This window comes from Bos mutus, chromosome 3 (genome assembly GCF_027580195.1).
Source record: "Bos mutus isolate GX-2022 chromosome 3, NWIPB_WYAK_1.1, whole genome shotgun sequence".
NCBI lineage: Eukaryota > Metazoa > Chordata > Mammalia > Artiodactyla > Bovidae > Bos > Bos mutus.
The window spans coordinates 84,016,547-84,037,995 of record NC_091619.1 but is presented as its reverse complement, the minus strand read 5'-3'; the positions used below and the strand labels follow the sequence as shown (position 1 = coordinate 84,037,995).

Genomic DNA, 21,449 nt, shown 5'->3' with positions numbered 1-21,449 from the left:
TTATCAGTTCTTACAAGTAACCACACTAATGCAAGATGTTAATAATAAGGGAAACTGGGGAATGAGACAACCATGAGAGAATATACAGGAACTTTGTACTTTCTGTTCAGTTTTTCTGGGGGGAAAAAAAAAATCTATTAATTTTTTTAAGTAAAAAAAAATCATTTGACCATAAATGTTAAGAGTTTACTTTTGGACTTCTAATTGTCATTGATCCATATGTCTAGCTTTATGGTAGGATGACACTATCATGATTACTGTAGCTTTGTAGTAACTTTTAAAATGGGAAAGTATGAGTTCTCCAACTTTTTTTAAGCTATTGTTTTAAAACTAAGGACCAGAAAGTAGCTTATTCCTTTAGTTTTTCTTTTTTTGAATGTGGAATCAAACATTTTAGAAGTTAGTTTTGCTAAGCTCATATCTCAGTGAAAAAACAAATAATGGAAATTACATTATAAATACTTGTTTTCTTTATGCAAGGCTTGAAGCTGCAAAAGATGATTACCGTGTTCACTGTGAAGAACTTGAAAAGCAATTAATTGAATTTCAACATAGGAATGATGAATTGACTAGTCTTGCTGAGGAAACAAGAGCCCTGAAAGATGAAATAGATGTTCTTAGGTATGGCATGTCTAAATATAATTATGTCACTTCTCATTTTGGTATTCTATATTTTAATTAAGGAATCTTACAGTTATACCTGTGTATCAAGTATTGATCAGTTTTTATCCAAGTTCCTAGTCTTTACTTCTTTTATGTTAGTTGATAGTTATGTGAAGTTTTAGGATAATATTTGATTCGTGTTAGGACAGATTTTCATATTGGAACCATAAACCTTTTTCTTATTTCTGATTAAAGAAGACGATACCTTTTTCTTAAAAATTTGTAAGCTGTTATTTTTAGATACATTTGACTTGACCTTCTTGTACTTACTAGTACATATTGTGAAATTTTTGTGTAAGAAATGTATTCTCACAAACCGTATTTTGACATTTGATAAAATATAGATAAGAATCCTAGCATTTATTTCAAGATTATCCCAGGTTCTCTTATTGTCTTTGACAGTACAAAGTTTATAATGAGCTTTGCCTACGAAATGTTAAGCAAAGAATCTGTTTAAATGATTTTTTATGTTAATTTTTCTTAATTAACCATTTCTTACACAGTTTTTAATGTTCATTTAAAACAAAATCTTTATAAGCATTAATTTTAACCTTCATGTGATATTGAAGTGATTCTGTTTATTTATTTTTTCTCCATCCCATTTGTCAGGTGTGCACAGCTCTAAAGGGAAGTGCTTTGCCAAACAAATTATAAATTAGGTCAACTTACTGAGTATATCAAATACTTACAACAAACTACATTAGATTTATGCACAGAGCACAACTGGCCTGTGAGCTAAAATGCAGCTTGGAATTGTTCAGCTGTATTTACAAAACCATTCTTTTTTTTATACATTGTTGAGATATATAGAATAGTTCAATAATACAGTGTGTCAAATTTTGAGCATTTTATTTTGATGACTTTATAACAGAAGGGTTGAACTTTTTGAGCCCGTTTCCAGATTTCTCACAAAGTTAATGATTTCTTGTCTCTGTCCCTCTCATTTTTTTTGACCAGTTGATAGTTCATTTGGAAGACTCGTTTTACAGCCAGAATAACACTGTTATGTGCATTTACTTGTTTTTACATAGTAATGTTTAATCTTTGTTATTATAGGGCTACCTCTGATAAAGCAAATAAACTGGAGTCTACAGTTGAGATATATCGTCAGAAGCTACAAGATCTGAATGACCTTCGCAAGCAAGTGAAAACTTTACAGGAAACAAACATGATGTACATGCATAATACAGTCAGCTTAGAAGAGGAATTAAAGAAGGCAAATGCTGCACGCACACAATTAGAAACATACAAGAGACAGGTGAGAAAATACCTAATTTTTTTTAATCAATAAAATTGAAAGAGTATAACTTTTCACTCCTTAAGAAGGATGTAGCAGTGAATAAACACTGTGCTGTGCTGTGCTTAGTTACTCAGTTGTGTCTGACTCAGCAATCCCATGGACTGTGTAGCTTGCCAGGCTCCTCTGTCTATTGGGATTCTCCAGGCAAGAGTACTGGAGTGGGTTGCTATGCCCTCCTCCAGGGGATCTTCCCAACCCAGTAATAGAACCCACGTCTCACACATTGCAGGTGGATTATTTACCATCTGAGCCACCAGGGAAGCCCCAAAATACTGGAGTGGGTAGTCTATTCCTTCTCCAGGGAAACTTCCCGACCCAGGAATAGAACTGGGGTCTCCTGCATTTCAGGTGGATTCTTTACCCACTGAGCTACCCAGGAAGCCCCAAATAAACACTACTTGTAGTCAGTTGTGTACTTATTATCACATGTATCTTCTATCTGTAATTTTAATTCAAGAGTTGATCATTGAGTTTGTGTTTTCTAGGTCTTTTGGACTTCCCTGATAGCTTAGTTGGTAAAGAATCCGTCTGCAGTGCAGGAGACCTCGGTTTGATTCCTGGGTCAGGAAGATCTGCTGGAGAAGGGATAAACCACCCACTCCAGTATTATTGGGCTTCCCTTGTGGCATTTTTATTGGCTTCTGAGCTTGTATACTTTGGGGATATTTTATTGTTTCATTAACATTTCTGGTAACCAGGGATAAATACCTAGAGAATGGAGTTATAACCTAAAATATTCTCTTTTGTTATTTATCAAACACCCTAGAGAAACAGTAGAAGACTTACTTATGTTTTTTTGCTAAATTATTATTTGTGTATTTTAAAACTTATTTTAATTTTTTATTTACATGCCATTTCCACAAATATTTAGAATTAGACTGTAATCTTACTATAAATTTTATTTCCAGTTCATTTATTGATCTCTGAAATGCTATGAATATTATATACTCTTTATTTTCTACTTTTGTTTCTGATAAAAGGTTCAGGATCTTCATGTTAAACTTTCCTCTGAATCCAAAAGGGCGGACACACTAGCATTTGAAATGAAGCGGCTTGAAGAGAAACACGAAGCTTTACTTAAGGAAAAAGAGGTAAACATAAATGTAATTGATGTGAAATATGTATGTCCTATTTTAGTTTTAATATTATCCTTGCTGTTTTAAGAATGGAAGTGATGTAACCAGTTCTTCTTTCTCCAAATTGAAATTAGTGATGTAAAAGAAAGTCTTGTAGAAATTCTTTGTGCAGTTTTGTTAAATTTTCTTGATATGATGAAGTCATGTCTCAGTGCATGTGTTCCAGCTCTAGACTGTCAATTCCTTGAAAGCAAGGACCATAGATGCAATTTTTAAAAGCTTTATTAGTATATAATTTACATATCATAAATTGCACCTAGTTAAAAGGTATAGTTCAGTGGTGTAAGTATTCAGAGTTGGAAACCATCATTGTTTCTAGAATTCTGTCATCATTCCAAAGAGACCCTGTGCCTGATAGCAGTTATTCTGCATCTGGTCCCCTTTTCCCCAGCCTTAGCAACCATCATCTACTTGCTGTCTGTGAATTTGCCTGGTCTGTCCTGAATATATAATCATGCACTTTATGACTTTTGTGACTGGGTTCCATCATTTAGCATAATACTTTCAGGGTTTATCAGTGTTGTAGCAGGTATCAGTACTACACTCATTTTTATTGCTGAGTAGTAATCCATCAGACTTTATTTTGGGGGGCTGCAAAATCATTGCAGATGGTGATTGCAGCCATGAAATTAAAAGACGCTTACTCCTTGAAAGGAAAGTTATGACCAACCTAGATAGAACATGCAAAAGCAGAGACATTGTTTTGCCAACAAAGGTCCGTCTAGTCAAGGCTATGGTTTTTCCTGTGGTCATGTATGGATGTGAGAGTTGGACTGTGAAGAAGGCTGAGTGCCGAAGAGTTGATGCTTTTGAACTGTGGTGTTGGAGAAGACTCTTGAGAGTCCCTTGGACTTCAAGGAGATCCAACCAGTACATTCTGAAGGAGATCAGCCCTGGGATTTCTTTGGAAGGAATGATGCTAAAGCTGAAACTCCAGTACTTTGGCCACCTCATGCAAAGAGTTGACTCCTTGGAAAAGACTCTGATGCTGGGAGGGATTGGGGGCTGGAGGAGAAGGGGACGACAGAGGGTCAGTTGGCTGGATGGCATCACTGACTCAATGGACATGAGTTTGGGTAAACTGTGGGAGCTGGTGATGGACAGGGAGGCCTGGTGTGCTGCGATTCATGGGGTTGCAAAGAGTCGGACACGACTGAGCGACTGAACTGAACTGAATTGAGTAATCTGTTATATGGATATACTCCATTTTATTTATCTGTTCATCAGTGGAAACAAAGTGCAATTGGGTTGTTTCCACATTTTGCCTATTAAATGAATAATATGGCTATGAACATTTTTTTTTTTTTTGCCAGTATATTGTTGCATCTTCTTTTTTTTTTTTTTACTTTACAATATTGTATTGGTTTTGCCATACATCAACATGCATCCACCACGGGTGGACACATGTTCCCCATCCTGAACCCCCCTCTCACCTCCCCATACCATCCCTCTGGGTCATCCCGTGCACCAGCCCCAAGCTTCCTATATCCTGCATCGAACCTGGACTGGCAATTTGTTTCTTACATGATATTATACATGTTTTAATGCCATTTTCCCAAATCATCCCCACCTCCCTCTCCCACAGAGTTGCCAAAAGACTGTTTTATACATCTGTGTCTCTTTTGCTGTCTCGCATACAGGGTTGTCTTTCTAAATTCCATATATATGCGTTAGTATACTGTATTGGGCTATGAACATTTATGTACAAGTTTTTATGTGGACACACATCTTCATTTCTTGAATAGGTGTTGAGGAATGGTATTGCTGGGTCATATGGTAGGTGTTTAACTTTTTTAAGAATTACCAGACTTTTCTAAAGTGGATGAACCATTTTTCATTCTCACTAGTAGTTTGTAAAAGATTCCAATTTCTCCCAACTCTTGTCAAATCATATTGAGTTTTGACTTTGGCTATCCTAGTAGGTATGCAGTAGTATATCATTGTGGTTTTGATTTGTATTTCCCTAATGACAAATGATGTTGAACATCTTTTCATGAACTTATTGACCATTTCTGATTTTATTTCTTTGAGAAATGCCTCTTCAAATTCTTTAGACCATATTTTATTTGTTATTTGCTTTTTTATTTTTGAATTCTAAGAGTTCTTTATATATTCTAGATACAAATCTTTTGTCAGATACGTGGTTTGCAAATATTTTCTCCCATTCTGTGAGTCATCTTTGCACTTTTTAAATGGTGTGTGTGTGTGTGTTGCAGCAGAATAGTTTTTTATTTGATGAAAACAAAGTTATCTACTTTTTATTTTGTGTTTTTTTGGTGGTGTTTCTATGACACCATTGGGTAACCTTAAGGTTATAAAGGTTTATTCCTCTGTTTTCTTTTAGGAATTTTATATTTTTAGCTCTTATATTTACTCTGTGATCAATATTAAATTCATTTTTATGTGGTATGAGATAGGTTTCTAACTTTCTTCCTTTGTGTTTAGATATTCATTTGTCCCAGCACCATTTGTTGACATGACTGTTCTTTCCCCCACTGAATATTCTTGATACTACTGTTAAAAATCAGTTGACATGGTCCTGTAATGATGGATATATTATACCTTTGTCAAAACTCATAAAAATGAAACAAAGAATGTCCCCTAATGTAGACTTACGTCCTTTAGTTAATAGTAGTGTATCACTTTTGGCTTATCAGTTCTTACAAGTAGCCACACTAATGCAAGATGTTAATAATAAGGGAAACTGGGGAGTTGGTGAGGGGTGGCGATGATGGAATATATGGGAACTTTGTACTTTCTGTTCAGGTCTTTTTAAAAAAAAAAAAAAACCTATTAATTTTTTTAAAGTAAAAAGAAAGCATTTGGCCACAAATGTTAGAGTTTATTTCCAGATTTTTAACTGTCATTGATATACATGTCTAATTTTATGGTAGTACCACACTGTCATGATTACTGAAGCTTTGTACCAAGTTCAAATTGGAAAGTATACTTGTTTGAAATAAGTTCTCCAACTTTTTCTTTGGAAAGCTATTGTTTTGGTTATTCTGGGTCTCTAGCATTTCATACGAATATAAGGGTCAGATTATTGTTACTGCAAAATAGCCAGATTGAAATATTGATAGAAATTTCCTGAATTTGTTGATCAGTTTGGAAACCTGGCCACCTTAATAGCATTAAGTTTTCTGATCCATTAATATGTCATAACATTCCATATATTTAGGTCTTTAGTTTCTTTCAACAGTGTTTTGTAGTTTTCATTTTATAAAATTCATACCTTTTAAAACTGTTCATGAGTTTTTATTCTTTCTGTCAGTGCTAACAATAGAAATACAATTTATTTTTTGACATTGATCTTATATTTTATTTACATCCTTGTTGGATTCCCTTAGTATTTCTAATAGTTTTTAGTGAATTCTTTAGGATTTCTATATACAAAATCAGGACATCTGTAAATACAGATAGTTTTATTTCTTTTTTTGCATTCTGAGTCTTTTATTTCTTGTTAAATTGTCCTGTCTAGAACCTTCAGTACTTTGTTGAAAGAAATGGCAAGGTGAGAGTATCTTTCTCTTGTTTCCAATATTCGAAGAAAGCATTCATTCTTTCACCATTATGTGTCTTATTAGTTGTAGATTTTATTTGTAGATGCCTTCTGTCAGGTTAAAGAAGTTTTAATTCCTAATTTATTCCATGTTTTTATCCTGAAAGGGTTCTGGATTTTGTCAACTTCTGTTTCTGGGTTAGTAGGATGACACATAGTTCTTGTCTTTTACTGTATTAATGTCATGTATTACATTGATTTTTTAAAATCTTAAACCAGTTTGTGTTCTTAAGGTAAATTCTACTTAGTCATAGGGTATAATCACTTTTGTATGTTGCTTGATTCAGTTTACTAGTATTTTGTTGAGTGTTTTCCCATCTGTATTATAAGAGATATTGGTTGGTAGTTTTGTTTTGATGTCATTGCCTGGTTTTGGTGTCAAGGTGATATGATATAAAATGCATTGAGAAAATGTTCCTGCATTTTTGGTCTTAGCTCACTTAAAGTCTTTGTCTAGTATGTCCACCCACTAGTGTCATCTCATTGACTCTTTCTGTTAACTGTTCATTTTTTTCCCCCTGTGTAGGTATTTCTCTATTTCTTTGCATGTTTTGTTTTTTTGTTGTTGTTTAAAATATGACCTTTAAAATAATAATGTATTTCAACTCTGGAAATCAGATTTCCCCCCAACCTCAGGGTTTTTTGTTTTTGCTGGTTTTTTAGTGACTCTTTTAGACTAATTCTATAAAGTTTTTTTTTCTTTGTAAAGTTTTTTTTTCTTTGTAATGTGGAGCCACTGCATTCTCTGCCCAGTAACCACTGAGATCAGTTAATGATTTGTCAGCTATTTCCGTAGATGTCCCAATCTTTGCCAAAGGACTCAATGTGTGTTTATTTTGGAAAACATCTTCAGTTCTTAGGAAGTTTAAAACTCTGCCTTTGCCTTTATTTCCTGTTTGCACAGGGCTTCAAGTTTATCCAGAGCTGAGACATTGGGGTCCTCTCAGGTTATTTCTGGGCATGCACACAGCTCTGTACATAGCTGACCTCCTGGATCTACAGGAATATGTTAGGACTTTTTAACGTCCTCTATGGATATCTTGTTCCCCAGCTCTTCCTTGTAAGTTTTTGGCAAGAGTCTTACTTGCCTTAACTGGCATCATGCCTTCAGCAGCTATAATGAAAGCAATTGCTGATGATTCACCTACTGACCTGGGGAGTTTCTCTTTCAGTATCCTATCATTTTGCCTTTTCATACTGTTCATGGGGTTCTCAAGGCAAGAATACTGAAGTGGTTTGCCATTCCCTTCTCCAGTGGACCACATTCTGTCAAATCTCTCCACCATGACCCGCCCGTCTTGGGTTGCCCCACGGGCATGACTTAGTTTCATTGAGTTAGACAAGGCTGTGGTCCTACTGTGATTAGATTGACTAGTTTTCTGTGAGTATGGTTTCAGTGTGTTTGCCCTCTGATGCCCTCTTAGAACACTTATCATCCTACTTGGGTTTCTCTTACCTTGGGCGTGGGGTATCTCTTCACGGCTGCTCCAACAAAGCACAGCCATTGCTCCTTACCTTGGATGAGGGGTATCTCCTTGAAAGGTTGTTGTTGAATCACACGAATACACCGGGATTCTTGGCCCCCGGAGGAGAAGAATTCAATCCGGGGCCAGAGACAAGGCTTGATCGCTCGGAGCTTTTGTGTAATAAAGTTTTATTAAAGTATAAAGGAGATAGAGAAAGCTTCTGACATAGGCATCAGAAGGGGGTAGAAAGAGTACCCGCTTGCTAGTGTTAATAATGAGGTTATATAATCCAAAGAATGTCTGGAGGTTGTAAAGACCTCCTCCGACCTACTCCCATAATTTACATTTTAAGATAACACTGTCCTCAGGCAAGATACATCCTTGTAAAGACCAGGTATACTCCCATAATTAACATTTTAAAATAACAGAAGGTTGAATCCAAAGACTGTCCTTAGGCAGGATACATTATTGGTATATAATCCTAAGGAATGTGGAGAAAGAAAAAAGTTTGTCCTTTCTTCCTCCTTGAGAATTTCAGACCCCTCTCTCCTTGGGGACCCCTAGACTCCCTATCAACCTGTCTAGGAACTGACTCTATCATCCTCACCGCCGCCCTTCCTGACCTTCAATGTGGGATAGCTCCTCTAGGCCCTCCTGCGCCCTTGCAGCCACGGCTCCGGGTAACTCCTCTCCTTGCTGACCCTGGCCTCGGGCGTGGGTTGCTCCTCCCGGCCGCCGCCCCTGGCATCGGGCGTGGGGGCATGGGGTAGCTCCTCCCAGCCATTGCCCCTAGATGTTCAAGCTGGTTTTAGAAAAGGCAGAGGAACCAGAGATCAAATTGCCAACATCCGCTGGATCATAGAAAAAGCAAGAGAGTTCCAGAAAAACATCTATTTCTGCCTTATTGACTATGCCAAAACCTTTGACTGTGTGGATCACAATAAACTGTGGAAAATTCTGAGAGAGATGGGAATACCAGACCACCTGATCTGCCTCTTGAGAAATTTGTATGCCGGTCAGGAAGCAACAGTTAGAACTGGACATGGAACAACAGACTGGTTCCAAATAGGAAAAGGAGTATGTCAAGGCTGTATATTATCACCCTGTTTATTTAACTTATATGCAGAGTACATCATGAGAAACGCTGGACTGGGAGAATCACAAGCTGGAATCAAGATTGCCGGGAGAAATATCAATCACCTCAGATATGCAGATGACACCACCCTTATGGCAGAAAATGAAGAGGAACTCAAAAGCCTCTTGATGAAGGTGAAAGTGGAGAGTGAAAAAGTTGGCTTAAAGCTCAACATTCAGAAAACGAAGATCATGGCATCCGGTCCCAGCACTTCATGGGAAATAGCTGGGGAAATAGTGTCAGACTTTATTTTTCTGGGCTCCAAAATCACTGCAGATGGTGACCGCAGCCATGAAATTAAAAGACGCTTACTCCTTGGAAGGAAAGTTATGACCAACCTAGATAGCATATTGAAAAGCAGAGACATTACTTTGCCAACAAAGGTCTGTCTAGTCAAGGCTATGGTTTTTCCTGTGGTCATGTATGGATATGAGAGTTGGACTGTGAAGAAGGCTGAGCGCCAAAGAATTGATGCTTTTGAACTGTGGTGTTGGAGAAGACTCTTGAGAGTCCCTTGGACTGCAAGGAGATCCAACCAGTCCATTCTGAAGGAGATCAGCCCTGGGATTTCTTTGGAAGGAATGATGCTGAAGCTGAAATTCCAGTACTTTGGCCACCTCATGCGAAGAGTTGACTCCTTGGAAAAGACTCTGATGCTGGGAGGAATTGGGGGCAGGAGGAGAAGGGGATGACAGAGGATGAGATGGCTGGATGGCATCACTGACTCTATGGACGTGAGTCTGAGTGAACTCTGGGAGTTGGTGATGGACAGGGAGGCCTGGCGTGCTGCGATTCATGGGGTTGCAAAGAGTCAGACACGACTGAGTGACTGATCTGAAGGAATATTTTCTGGCACAGCAAGCACCAAATTAGCTCAAATAATGAAAAGCATGATTGGGACTTCTCCAGGGTGCTGCTCGACAGACCAAATAGTGATAGTTTTCTTTTTCTTTTGATATATCTAGCATGGGGCTTTTAAAGAAGAGTTTCATAGCTAGTCAGCCTCTCCAGGTGGTGGTAACCTCTGCTTTCAAAGCTACTCAGGGCTACTCCATGGTTAGGGAGAGGGTGATAGTAATCAGGATAGTTAGAACAAAAAGCTCACTGTTCTGAGGTTTAGCACATTTTCTTTAATAAGTGCTCCTAAAATCATGGCTGACCTTTGGTTAATCTTCAGACTTTTTGAAAAGTTGATTTTGACAAATTTCAAGTGTTCACATTGCATTTTTGAAGGAACAGATTTATAGGGGTCCTGATGCCTGACGTAGTTATAATTTATAGCATTCAGAGATTCTTAGAACACTGTACACACTGGCCTAAGGACCCTTGGAATCAGTTACCAATTTACTGCTAAGTTGATTGCTTGATAAAGGACAGAAATGGTATGGACCTAACAGAAGCAGAAGATATTAAGAAGAGATGGCAAGAATACACAGAAGAACTGTACAAAAAGGATCTTCACGACCCAGATAATCATGATGGTGTGATTACTGACCTAGAGCCAGACATCCTGGGATGTGAAGTCAGGTGGGCCTTAGAAAGCATCACTACGAACAAAGCTAGTGGAGGTGATGGAATTCCAGTTGAGCTATTCCAAATCCTGAAAGATGATGCTGTGAAAGTGCTGCACTCAAAATGCCAGCAAATTTGGAAAACTCAGCAGAGGCCACAGGACTGGAAAAGGTCAGTTTTCATTCCAATCCCAAAGAAAGGCAATGCCAAAGAATGCTCAAACTACCGCACAATTGCACTCATCTCACACGCTAGTAAAGTAATGCTCAAAATTCTCCAAGCCAGGCTTCAGCAATATGTGAACCGTGAACTTCCTGATGTTCAAGCTGGTTTTAGAAAAGGCAGAGGAACCAGAGATCAAATTGCCAACATCTGCTGGATCATGGAAAAAGCAAGAGAGTTCCAGAAAAGCATCTATTTCTGCTTTATTGACTATGCCAAAGCCTTTGACTGTGTGGATCACAATAAACTGTGGAAAATTCTGAGAGATGGGAATACCAGACCACCTGATCTGCCTCTTGAGAAATTTGTATGCAGGTCAGGAAGCAACAGTTAGAACTGGACATGGAACAACAGACTGGTTCCAAATAGGAAAAGGAGTACGTCAAGGCTGTATATTATCACCCTGTTTATTTAACTTATATGCAGAGTACATCATGAGAAACGCTGGACTGGGAGAATCACAAGCTGGAATCAAGATTGCCGGGAGAAATATCAATCACCTCAGATATGCAGATGACACCACCCTTATGGCAGAAAGTGAAGAGGAACTCAAAAGCCTCTTGATGAAAGTGAAAGTGGAGAGTGAAAAAGTTGGCTTAAAGCTCAACATTCAGAAAACGAAGATCATGGCATCTGGTCCCATCACTTCATGGGAAATCGATGGGGAAACAGTGGAAACACTGTCAGACTTTATTTTTGGGGGCTCCAAAATCACTGCAGATGGTGATTGCAGCCATGAAATTAAAAGACGCTTACTCCTTGGAAGGAAAGTTATGACCAACCTAGATAGCATATTGAAAAGCAGAGACATTACTTTGCCAACAAAGGTTCATCTAGTCAAGGCTATGGTTTTTCCTGTGGTCATGTATGGATATGAGAGTTGGACTGTGAAGAAGGCTGAGCACCGAAGAATTGATGCATTTGAACTATGGTGTTGGAGAAGACTCTTGAGAGTCCTTTGGACTGCAAGGAGATCCAACCAGTCCATTCTGAAGGAGATCAGCCCTGGGATTTCTTTGGAAGGAATGATGCTGAAGCTGAAACTCCAGTACTTTGGCCACCTCATTCGAAGAGTTGACTCATTGCAAAAGACTCTGATGCTGGGAGGGATTGGGGGCAAGAGGAGAAGGGGACGACAGAGGATGAGATGTCTGGATGGCATCACTGACTCAATGGATGTGAGTCTCAGTGAACTCTGGGAGTTGGTGATGGACAGGGAGGCCTGGCGTGCTGCGATTCATGGGGTCGCAAAGAGTTGGACACGACTGAGCGACTTATCTGATCTGATCTGATCTGATCTGGATGGACCTAATAGGGTTTTGTTTATTGATTTGAAGTATAGCAGCATTTAAAATACGATTTTATGTTACTTTTCAGGTTCTGGAAAACTCATTTAAACCTGAGCCTTTTTCTCAGAGTGTAGTAATTTGTCATTTGACTGTCAGCTGTAAAATAAAACGAGTTGAGTTCAGTGGCTCGGTCTTGTACAACTTTTTGCAACCCCATGTGGAGAAGGCAGTGGCACCCCACTCCAGTACTCCTGCCTGGAAAATCCCATGGACGGAGGAGCCTGGTAGGCTGCAGTCCATGGGGTCGCTAAGAGTCGGACACAACTGAGCGACTTCACTTTTACTTTTCACTTTCATGCCTTGGAGAAGGAAATGGCAACCTACTCCAGTGTTCTTGCCCGGAGAACCCCTGGGACGGGTGGGCTGCCGTCTCTGGGGTCCCACAGAGTCAGATACGACTGAAGCGACTTAGCAACAGCAGCACTGGAGCACACCAGGCTTCCCTGTCTATCACCCACTTCTGGAGCTTGCTCAAACTTATGTCCATTGAGTCGGTGATGCCATCCAACTGTTTCATCCTCTGTTGTCCCCTTCTCCTCCTGCCTTCAATATTTCCCAGGAACAGGGTCTTTTCCAGTGAGTTAGTTCTTCACATCAGGTGGCCATAGTATGAGCTTCAGCTTCATGATCAGTCATTCCAATGAATATTCCAGCCTGATTTCCTTTAGGATGGACTGGTTGGATCTTCTTCCAGTTCAAGGGACTCTCAAGCACTTTCTCCCACACTACAATTCAAAAGCATCAATACTTCGGCGCTCAGCCTTCTTTATGGTCCAACTGTCACAACTATACATGACTACTGGAAAAACCATAGCTTTGACTATATGGACCTTTGTCCATAAAATAATGTCTCTTTTTTAATATGCTGTCTAGGTTTGTCATAACTTTCTTCCAAGGAGCAAGTGTCTTTTACTTTCGTGGCTGCAGTCACCATCTGCAGTGATTTTGGAGCCTGAGAAAATAGTCTGTCTCTGTTTCCATTATTTCCCCATCTATTTGCATGAAGTGATGGGACTGGATGCCAGAATCTTCTCTTTTTGAATGTTGAGTTTTAAGCCAGCTTTTTCACTCTCCTCTTTCACCTTCACGAAGAGGCTCTTTAGTTCCTCTTTGCTTTCTGCCACAAGGGTGGTGTCATCGGCATATCTGAGGTTATTGATATTTCTCCCGGCAATCTTGATTCCAGCTTGTGCTTCATCCAGTCCAGTAAAATAAAATAACTAATGACATGAAGTCCTAGCATACTATCCCTGGTAGATAGTGGGTTTTCACAGATTCATACTTCCAATATGCTGTTTACAGTAATAGAAGGAAATAACAAGTCTCTCATATCTCTTACACACTGGACTGTATTCTAGCTTTAGACAAACTTTTTCTTATTCACTACTCAGAACACCTTGTAGGGGCTTATGAATCAGTATCTCAATTTTGATGATAAAGATCTAAAGCCAAAGAGTCAGTAGCTTGCCTTAAATAATACAACTGGAAATAGTAAAACTGAATTCAAGCCACACTCTGTTTGCCTCCAGAGTCCATATCCTGTTATTACTCTAAAGTTAAATTTTTGTACTCTGTTGTATAATACATTCATTTGGTTCAAAGATAAGCTATCTAGTGGGAAAATCACAAGCTTTGTGTTGTATAAAGTCTTGTTATTTATGTGATTTACACAAGAGAAAATTACCCCTTAGCACTAAAACTAAAACGTTGTCTTTTTTAATTAAGTAGGTAGCAATTATCAGATTAACATATTAAGGTAAATTATCTTAAGTATAAAGTACATTGCTTTTGGGCAGAATTAAATATTTTGCTTATATAAATAATTCTTTTTTAGAGACTAATAGAACAGCGTGACACTCTGAAAGAAACAAATGAAGAGCTTCGATGTTCACAAGTACAACAGGATCACCTAAACCAAGCAGGTGGATTTTGTTGCATTTAGAAAAGGTTTTTTAATGTTAGATACTGGGATGTTAATCTGTTTTTTCGTTGCTGATATTGTTTAGATGCGTCCGCTACAAAAAGTTATGAGAATCTTGCTGCTGAGATTATGCCAGTGGAATATAGGTAAATTTGTTTTTATCAATTGACAACCCATACTTAATATTAGAAATGTGAATTCTTTTCATAATTTTCTAAGCCTTTATTTTTCATTTTATGAGTCATAGAGCTTGAAAATACTTTGTCTCATCTGCTTATACTTTCTAAATCACATTGTTATTGCTACTATAGCAGTTTAAAAATTTACCAGAAATAAAATTTCACTTACTAGCTGAATAACATATTCTGGTTTTTTGTAATATGACCTTTATTGTGTAGAACTTATTTTTCTATCCTTAAACTCTTTGGTATCACTTTAAAATGACAGTTATTTAATGGACAGGAATTTCCTTTCTTAAACTCTGGAAAACCTTTTTAATACATAGTTTTCAAATTCCCAGCAGTGAAACAAAGTAGGAGATGATCTGTCAATTGCAGGACGAGTAAGCCAGAGTTAAAATACACATTTTAAAGGTTCCTCTTGACCCAACTTTTATTTTGGTATTTTATTGCTGTGTTTACTTCTAGGTATTTGACTTACCTGGTATTTTTACGGTCTTCTTTTCCTTTTTGTGGCAACAGTTTTACTTATTAATTACTTCACATCCTACTCTTTATTTATTACTGAGATATAATTCATGCATTTACAAATGTGCAGCCTGGTACTTTTTAGTAGTCACAAGTTGTACAACCATCATCGCTATCTAATTCTAGAACATTTTCATCCTCCCCAAAAGATACCCATTCCTGCCTCCCCTCCAGTGCCAGCTCCAGGTAGCCAGTAATCTACTCTTTATCTCTGTGGATTTGCTTATTACAGACATTTCATATTTGTGGAATCATACCATATGTGGCCTTTTGTGGTTGAATTCTTTCATTTTGCATAGTTTTTATAAGTTGTTGATTTTCAGTTTGTTCAGTTTTTTTGCTGTTAAGATAAAGCTCCTTACAAGCTGGGCTGGAAACTAACTTGCACTTTTAGTTAGTAATATCCAGTGGTATTAATCAGGAGAAGGCAATGGCACCCTGGAAAATGGCATCCTGGAAAATCCCATGGATGGAGGAGCCTGGTAGGCTGCAGTCCATGGGGTTGCTAAGAGTCGGATACCACTGAGCGACTTCACTTTCACTTTCATGCATTGGAGAAGGAAATGGCAACCCACTCCAGTGTTCTTGCCTGGAGAATCCCAGGGATGGGGGAGCCTGGTGGGCTGCTGTCTATGGGGTCGCACAGAGTCAGACATGACTGAAGTGACTTAGCAGCAGCAGCAGTGATATTAATCACTTAAAAATAGTCCTATGAGCCTATATTTTTAAAGTTATCATGCTGGCATTCAGAACAGAAATTGAGATTAATTGAAATTAGTTGTTTTTGGGTAATGGGATTTAGGAGGGCAGCAGGTAGTAGAGCATTATTTTTAATTTAACACCATTCCTATCATTTGCATTTTTAAAAAATATATGTATATATACCTTTAATAAAATATTTTCTAGAAACAGAATTCTAAAGACAGTCATTAGCATAAAAGGATATTTAAAAATTTTAGGCAGACTGTAATTTCTTAAATCTATTGCTTTTTCTTCATATGTTTTTTAAGGATGTGCTGTATATTACTTTAATGTGAATTGTTTCTCAATTATCAAAAAAAATTCATATTATCTCTTGGAGAGTTGCATAATAAACATTTATTGATCTATAATCTTGTACCTTTAAAAATTTACTATTTGTTTTTTGAGACATAGTGTTAGAGTGTACATTTTTTTTAAAAGAAAAGCTTTTAGAAACTTTAGTAACATTTCAAAATGACAGCTGTTGAGTAGATAGAAATTTTCTTTTTCAAAAGTTAAAGAATTTTTTAAACTCATATTTAAAAAATTTAAAAAGAAATTTTGATTTTTAACATCAGGGAGGTGTTCATTCGACTGCAACATGAAAATAAGATGCTTCGATTACAGCAGGAAGGCACTGAGAACGAGCGTATTGAGGAGCTGCAGGAGCAGCTGGAGCAGAAGCACCGCAAGATGAATGAGCTGGAAACCGAGCAGAGGTGACTGATGCACTCCTTCCTAGTCGATGATCATAGCCATTTAATTACCTGGCCACAGAATTGTGACTCACAAAGGCGGAAGATGTCATTGTAGTTCAAATCATTAGGATTTGTGCAAGTTTCAGTTTCTGTTTTTTTCATCTCTCACTATCCATTATTTTTAGCAGACTTTGTTAAGCAGATTGCTTATTCTTGAATTTCATTCATATGTCTTCACAAATGACAGAAAATTTAACAAATGAATAAATGGCAATAAATGGTTTTCAACTGGAGTCCGGTGCACAGATGGTACACAGATTGTGGAATCAAATTTGAATGCCACCTTTACTTAACTGGGCATTTACTTAAACTCACACTTAGTATCCCAGATATAAATTGGAGATGGCACCTATTTGCAGGTTGTAATGAAGATTACAGGTAATGTGTTTAAAACAGATGGTGTACTTATTTGATACCAGTGAGGTGCTTAAAATTTATAAATATTTTTAAAAAATTATGTTCAGGTGGCGCTTGGGCTTTCCTGGTGGCTCATTGGTAAAGAACCCACCTGCCAATGTGGGAGATGCGGATTTGAACCTTGGGTTGGGAAGATCTCTTGGAGAAGGAATGGCTACCCACTCCAGTATTCTTGACTGGGAAATCTCATGAACAGAGGAGCCTGGCAGGGCCACATTTCATGGGGTCGCAAAGAGTCAGACATGACATAGTGACTATACTACAACACCAACATGTGGTGCTTACTAGTGAGCTTCTAAGCTCTTTTTGATATTAACTCATGAAATTCTTATAATAACTCTATGAAGTAGTAAGTGTGATAATCTCATTTTATGAACAGGAAACCGAGGGTGCAAGGACGTTAAGAAACTTGCCCAAATCACACAGCTAGTGAGTTCTGGACCTGCCTTTGAGCCTTCTGTCAGTCAGGCTTCAGTCTGTGCTGTTACCACTGTTGCTGTCCTGCCTCTTACAAATAGCATACTGGCAATAAAAGTATTTGGGTTTGTTGGACATACCTGTATTGGATCTGAGAGATCACTAGGAATTTTAGACACTTGAACCTTGTCTGTCAACCTGTATGTGTACTATTATATCAACCGTAGTTAAAAGAATAATAGCATTTTAGCTTCTTGAAGAGACTGTTGAAAGTGAAAGTCACTCAGTCATGTCCAACTCTTTGTGACCCCACGTGCTATACAGTCCATGGAATTCTCCAGGCCAGAATACTGGAGTGGGTAGCCTTTCCCTACTCCAGGGCATCTTTCCAACTCAGGGATCGAACCCAGGTCTCCTGCATTGCAGGCAGATTCTTTACCAGCTGAGCCATAAGGGAAATATTGCTAATTTATATAATTCAGTATCAGCACTGGAGATGCTGAGTTTGAGCTTTTAATACAGGAAGGTAAACATGTGAATAGGTAATGATTATGTAATATATATAACAGTGGAAATATGTAGTATTATAGTGGGCAGGGGATGTTTTGTCATATACATATATATGAAGAGAAAGACAGATACTAATTGTCTTGCTGGTAACTTCAGTAGAGGTAATGATTAAGCAAGGTTTTAAAGAATGAGATTTTGCCAAGTTAAAAAGCTACACTTGTTGCTAGTGCCAGGCTCTTTTAGGTCATGAAGAAATGGTTGAAAAAATGGTGGCCTTCCTTTTCTTGCAATACCGTAGGAAATCTGAAACAAGAAACAGAAACCTAGTTTCCATTCATTAAAAATACAACTGAAGGAAAACTGAGCTAGTTTTCTAATTTTTATTCCAGTGAGTTCACTGCAGAAATGTTATGCTTCTTAAACTAACTCATTAAGGTACTTTAAACTTTTAAATGTGGGCATATATGCTTTTAGGATAAAAATATCTTTTTTAAAAGAATATTTCCTTGAAAGTAGTTTACTGTACCATATATTATATCTAGCCACAGGTAGTTTTTCAGCTTTGGTTGTTGCTATTAAATGCACACTCTGTGAGTTAAATTGCATAATGCACCTGGCTTCCCTGGAGGCTCAGCAAATAAAGAATCCGCTGGCAATGTAGGAGAAGTGGGATTGATCCCTGGGTGGGGAAGATCACCTGGCAGGGAGTATGGCAACCCTCTCTAGTTTTCTTGCCTGGAGAATTCCAATGGACAGAGGAGCCTGGCAGACTATAGTCCATAGGGTCACAAAGAGTTGGACACAATTGAAGCAATTTAGCACACATGCACGAATCCTTAAGTGCTTTGACTTTCAGTACAAATAAACACATGTAACCCATCTTATAATAGGCTGAGCAAAGAGCGAATCCGAGAGTTGCAGCAGCAGATTGAGGACCTCCAGAAGTCTTTACAAGAACAAGGCTCCAAGTCTGAAGGTGAAAGTGTAAGTAACTTAAAAATTATGATACTTCTGTTGTGGATGGACTCTCTGTAATTGGTCCTGATGCCCAAATTAATCTTATATTTGAAAATGCTACCCTTATCATTGGGGGGTGCCCTTAAATACCGTATATATCTGCATAACAGATGCAGTGACTTTGCCAATTTGAAGCCTATAAATCAGTAATATGGGTTGGAAAGTGATTTGTATCTGCTGTTCTTCAATAGCTACCCCTTAGATTCATGTAATTCCTGATTACATGCGTGCTACACTTGAACCTTCACAGTAGTGCTGGAATCCCAACAGGACTAGCCTGAGAAAAACCCTAATAAGAGTAATTAGCAGTCAGAATTGAGGAAAAGAGAGAGTGAGAAAGCGATTTCTACCAAAAGAGCACTCAGGAAATAGTAGATCACACCAGCCTCCAAAGGACAGAAATCTTAAAGCAGTCTTGAAGTACATTGCCCCTTAATTCTTCCCTCCTTTCCTACAGACTCATGGCCTTGCCATTTCTCATGGTTTTTATGGTCAATAATTGTGAGGGTATAGAGACAAGAGAACCTAAAAGAGATCATACAGTGTAACTGAGTAGACATAGCAATGTTTCCCTAGTTTGAGTTCTGTGCAGAGAAAAAAAGGAGTAATAATTGAGGGAGAATGTATTTAACTAAAACAACAACAACAAAAAGGAAGGGTGTGTTAGATAGATTTTGATTGGATAGAATGTTAGCTGACATACCTGTATTGATGGGGGAGAAAACTATGGAGTGAGAGTAAATAAGATGAAAAGGAAGATTGAAAGGGTTGTTTCCTTTCTGTCTTTTATATGCTTTATATGATTTTCTCTTTCTTCCCTGGGGGCTTGGAAAATAGAAATCGTCTCATGCATGGCGGCATCTCATATGTGCATATATACGGTATTGTACCTCTCTAATACAAATTTTGTTAAGCCACAGTAGAGAATATTTTTAAAATGGGATCATTTTGGGGTAGTACATTTTGGATCGCAGTGTTTTAAAGATTTTAAATTTATCACTATAAAAAATTTATTGGAGAGCTTTCCTGGTGGTCCAGTGGCTGAGACGCCACATTTCCACTGCAAAGGGCATAGGTTCAGTTCCTGGTCAGGAAATTAAGACCCTGTGTGCTGTGTGGTTCGGCCAAAAACAAACAAACAAAAATAATTGGTATCAAAAATACATTTCAGATTATATATTTCAAACTTTTCAATCTGTTTGGTAGATGATTCAGAACTACTATTGCCACTTAAATTCCTGTTCTTTTAAACAGAAAATTTTGTGTTTTAAATTTTTTTTTTAACAAAATCCAGTTGCCTCATTTTGATGTTATCATTAGAAGTGTTTGCATTTAATGGTAAGGTTTTATTATAGAGATGATATAGTTTTTTAAGTCTGTTCTTCAGTGAAGGTCTAAAATCTTAAATTTTATATTTTAGATGGATAATTCTTTAGATGTTTAAATGTTTGATACTCCTCAGTATATCACATTCAGCTTGCATTTGCTATTTTTCATCAAGTTCAAATTTTACTTTCATTGTATTTAGAAATATGAAGCATTTTTCTTTCTACTCTTGCACTATTCCTAATTTAATTTTCTGTTCTCTTTCCTGTCTTCATTTGAAGTAAAAATATACTTAAAATTTTATGTTTTGAAAGTATGTTATTAGAAATAAAATTTTAAAAACATTTATTATTTTATATAATCCATCTTCAAAAGGAGGTAAAGAGATTTTGATGTCTGAAAAACTTACCTTTGTCACAATAGTTATCTTACAGCAACTTTTTCTAATTTTTATAGTCCAGCAAACTAAAGCAGAAGTTGGAAGCTCATATGTAAGTAAACTGATACTTCGTTTCAAATGTGAGAGGGGAAGGATTTTACTTTAAAAGGTTATTAATACCCTTTTCTGATTTTGTTTATAAAAAGTAAAAACCCTGATGCAATCGAATGTTCAGCACTGTCACCAAAATGTGAAAAGAAAAACATGGTAAAAGATTCAGCCTGCCTGCTCGTGATCCCAAACTCCTGTATTTTTCAATTGCTAGTGTCATTTGAAGAATTTACAAAATAGACACCTGTCACAACTAGATTATGTGGAAAGGAAAAGTGAAAGTGTTAGTCTCTCGGTCATGTCCAACTCTTTGTGACCCCATTGTAGCCCGCCAGGCAATGTGGGGTGTTTAACCTGTAAAATATTTATTTTAACTTTCTTAGGAAAGTTAGGGTGGCTGGGGAAAAAAAACTAAAATTTTTGCCATTCACCACGTGTCAGGCAGTTTGCATCCTCACAACCAACCCTTAGAATACTTGCCAGGGATTATTACCATTTCACAGATAAGGAAATTATGAATCAGAAAGTGACTTGTCCATAGTCCACAGATGTTATATGGCAGAAAGCAGTTTTCATTCTTAGGTCTCTCTGGCTCCAAACCTCCATGCTCTTTCCATTACTTAGGGAAAAACTAACAGAGGTCCATGAAGAACTACAGAAGAAACAAGAGCTCATTGAAGACCTCCAGCCAGATGTAAACCAGAACGGTGGGTATTTGTAAAAACCTGAATCAGACTGTATCTAAAGACTTGCCTTTTTAGTTGAAGGATGCTAGAACTGTGTATATAAGTCTTTGGGCA

General features: G+C 37.6%; 1 protein-coding gene across 1 annotated transcript in view; it reads left to right on the top strand.

Annotated features, from left to right (window-relative positions):
* The window catches only part of HOOK1 (hook microtubule tethering protein 1), a 71,655-nt gene that overhangs the window by 38,446 nt on the left and 11,760 nt on the right, over nt 1-21,449 (top strand). The window contains exons 10-18 of the mRNA XM_005907507.3: nt 481-621; nt 1,720-1,921; nt 2,944-3,054; nt 14,180-14,267; nt 14,352-14,412; nt 16,293-16,433; nt 18,707-18,800; nt 20,616-20,650; nt 21,274-21,356. Of these exons, the coding sequence (XP_005907569.2) occupies nt 481-621; nt 1,720-1,921; nt 2,944-3,054; nt 14,180-14,267; nt 14,352-14,412; nt 16,293-16,433; nt 18,707-18,800; nt 20,616-20,650; nt 21,274-21,356 (956 nt within the window). The remainder of the gene's footprint in view (nt 1-480; nt 622-1,719; nt 1,922-2,943; nt 3,055-14,179; nt 14,268-14,351; nt 14,413-16,292; nt 16,434-18,706; nt 18,801-20,615; nt 20,651-21,273; nt 21,357-21,449) is intronic.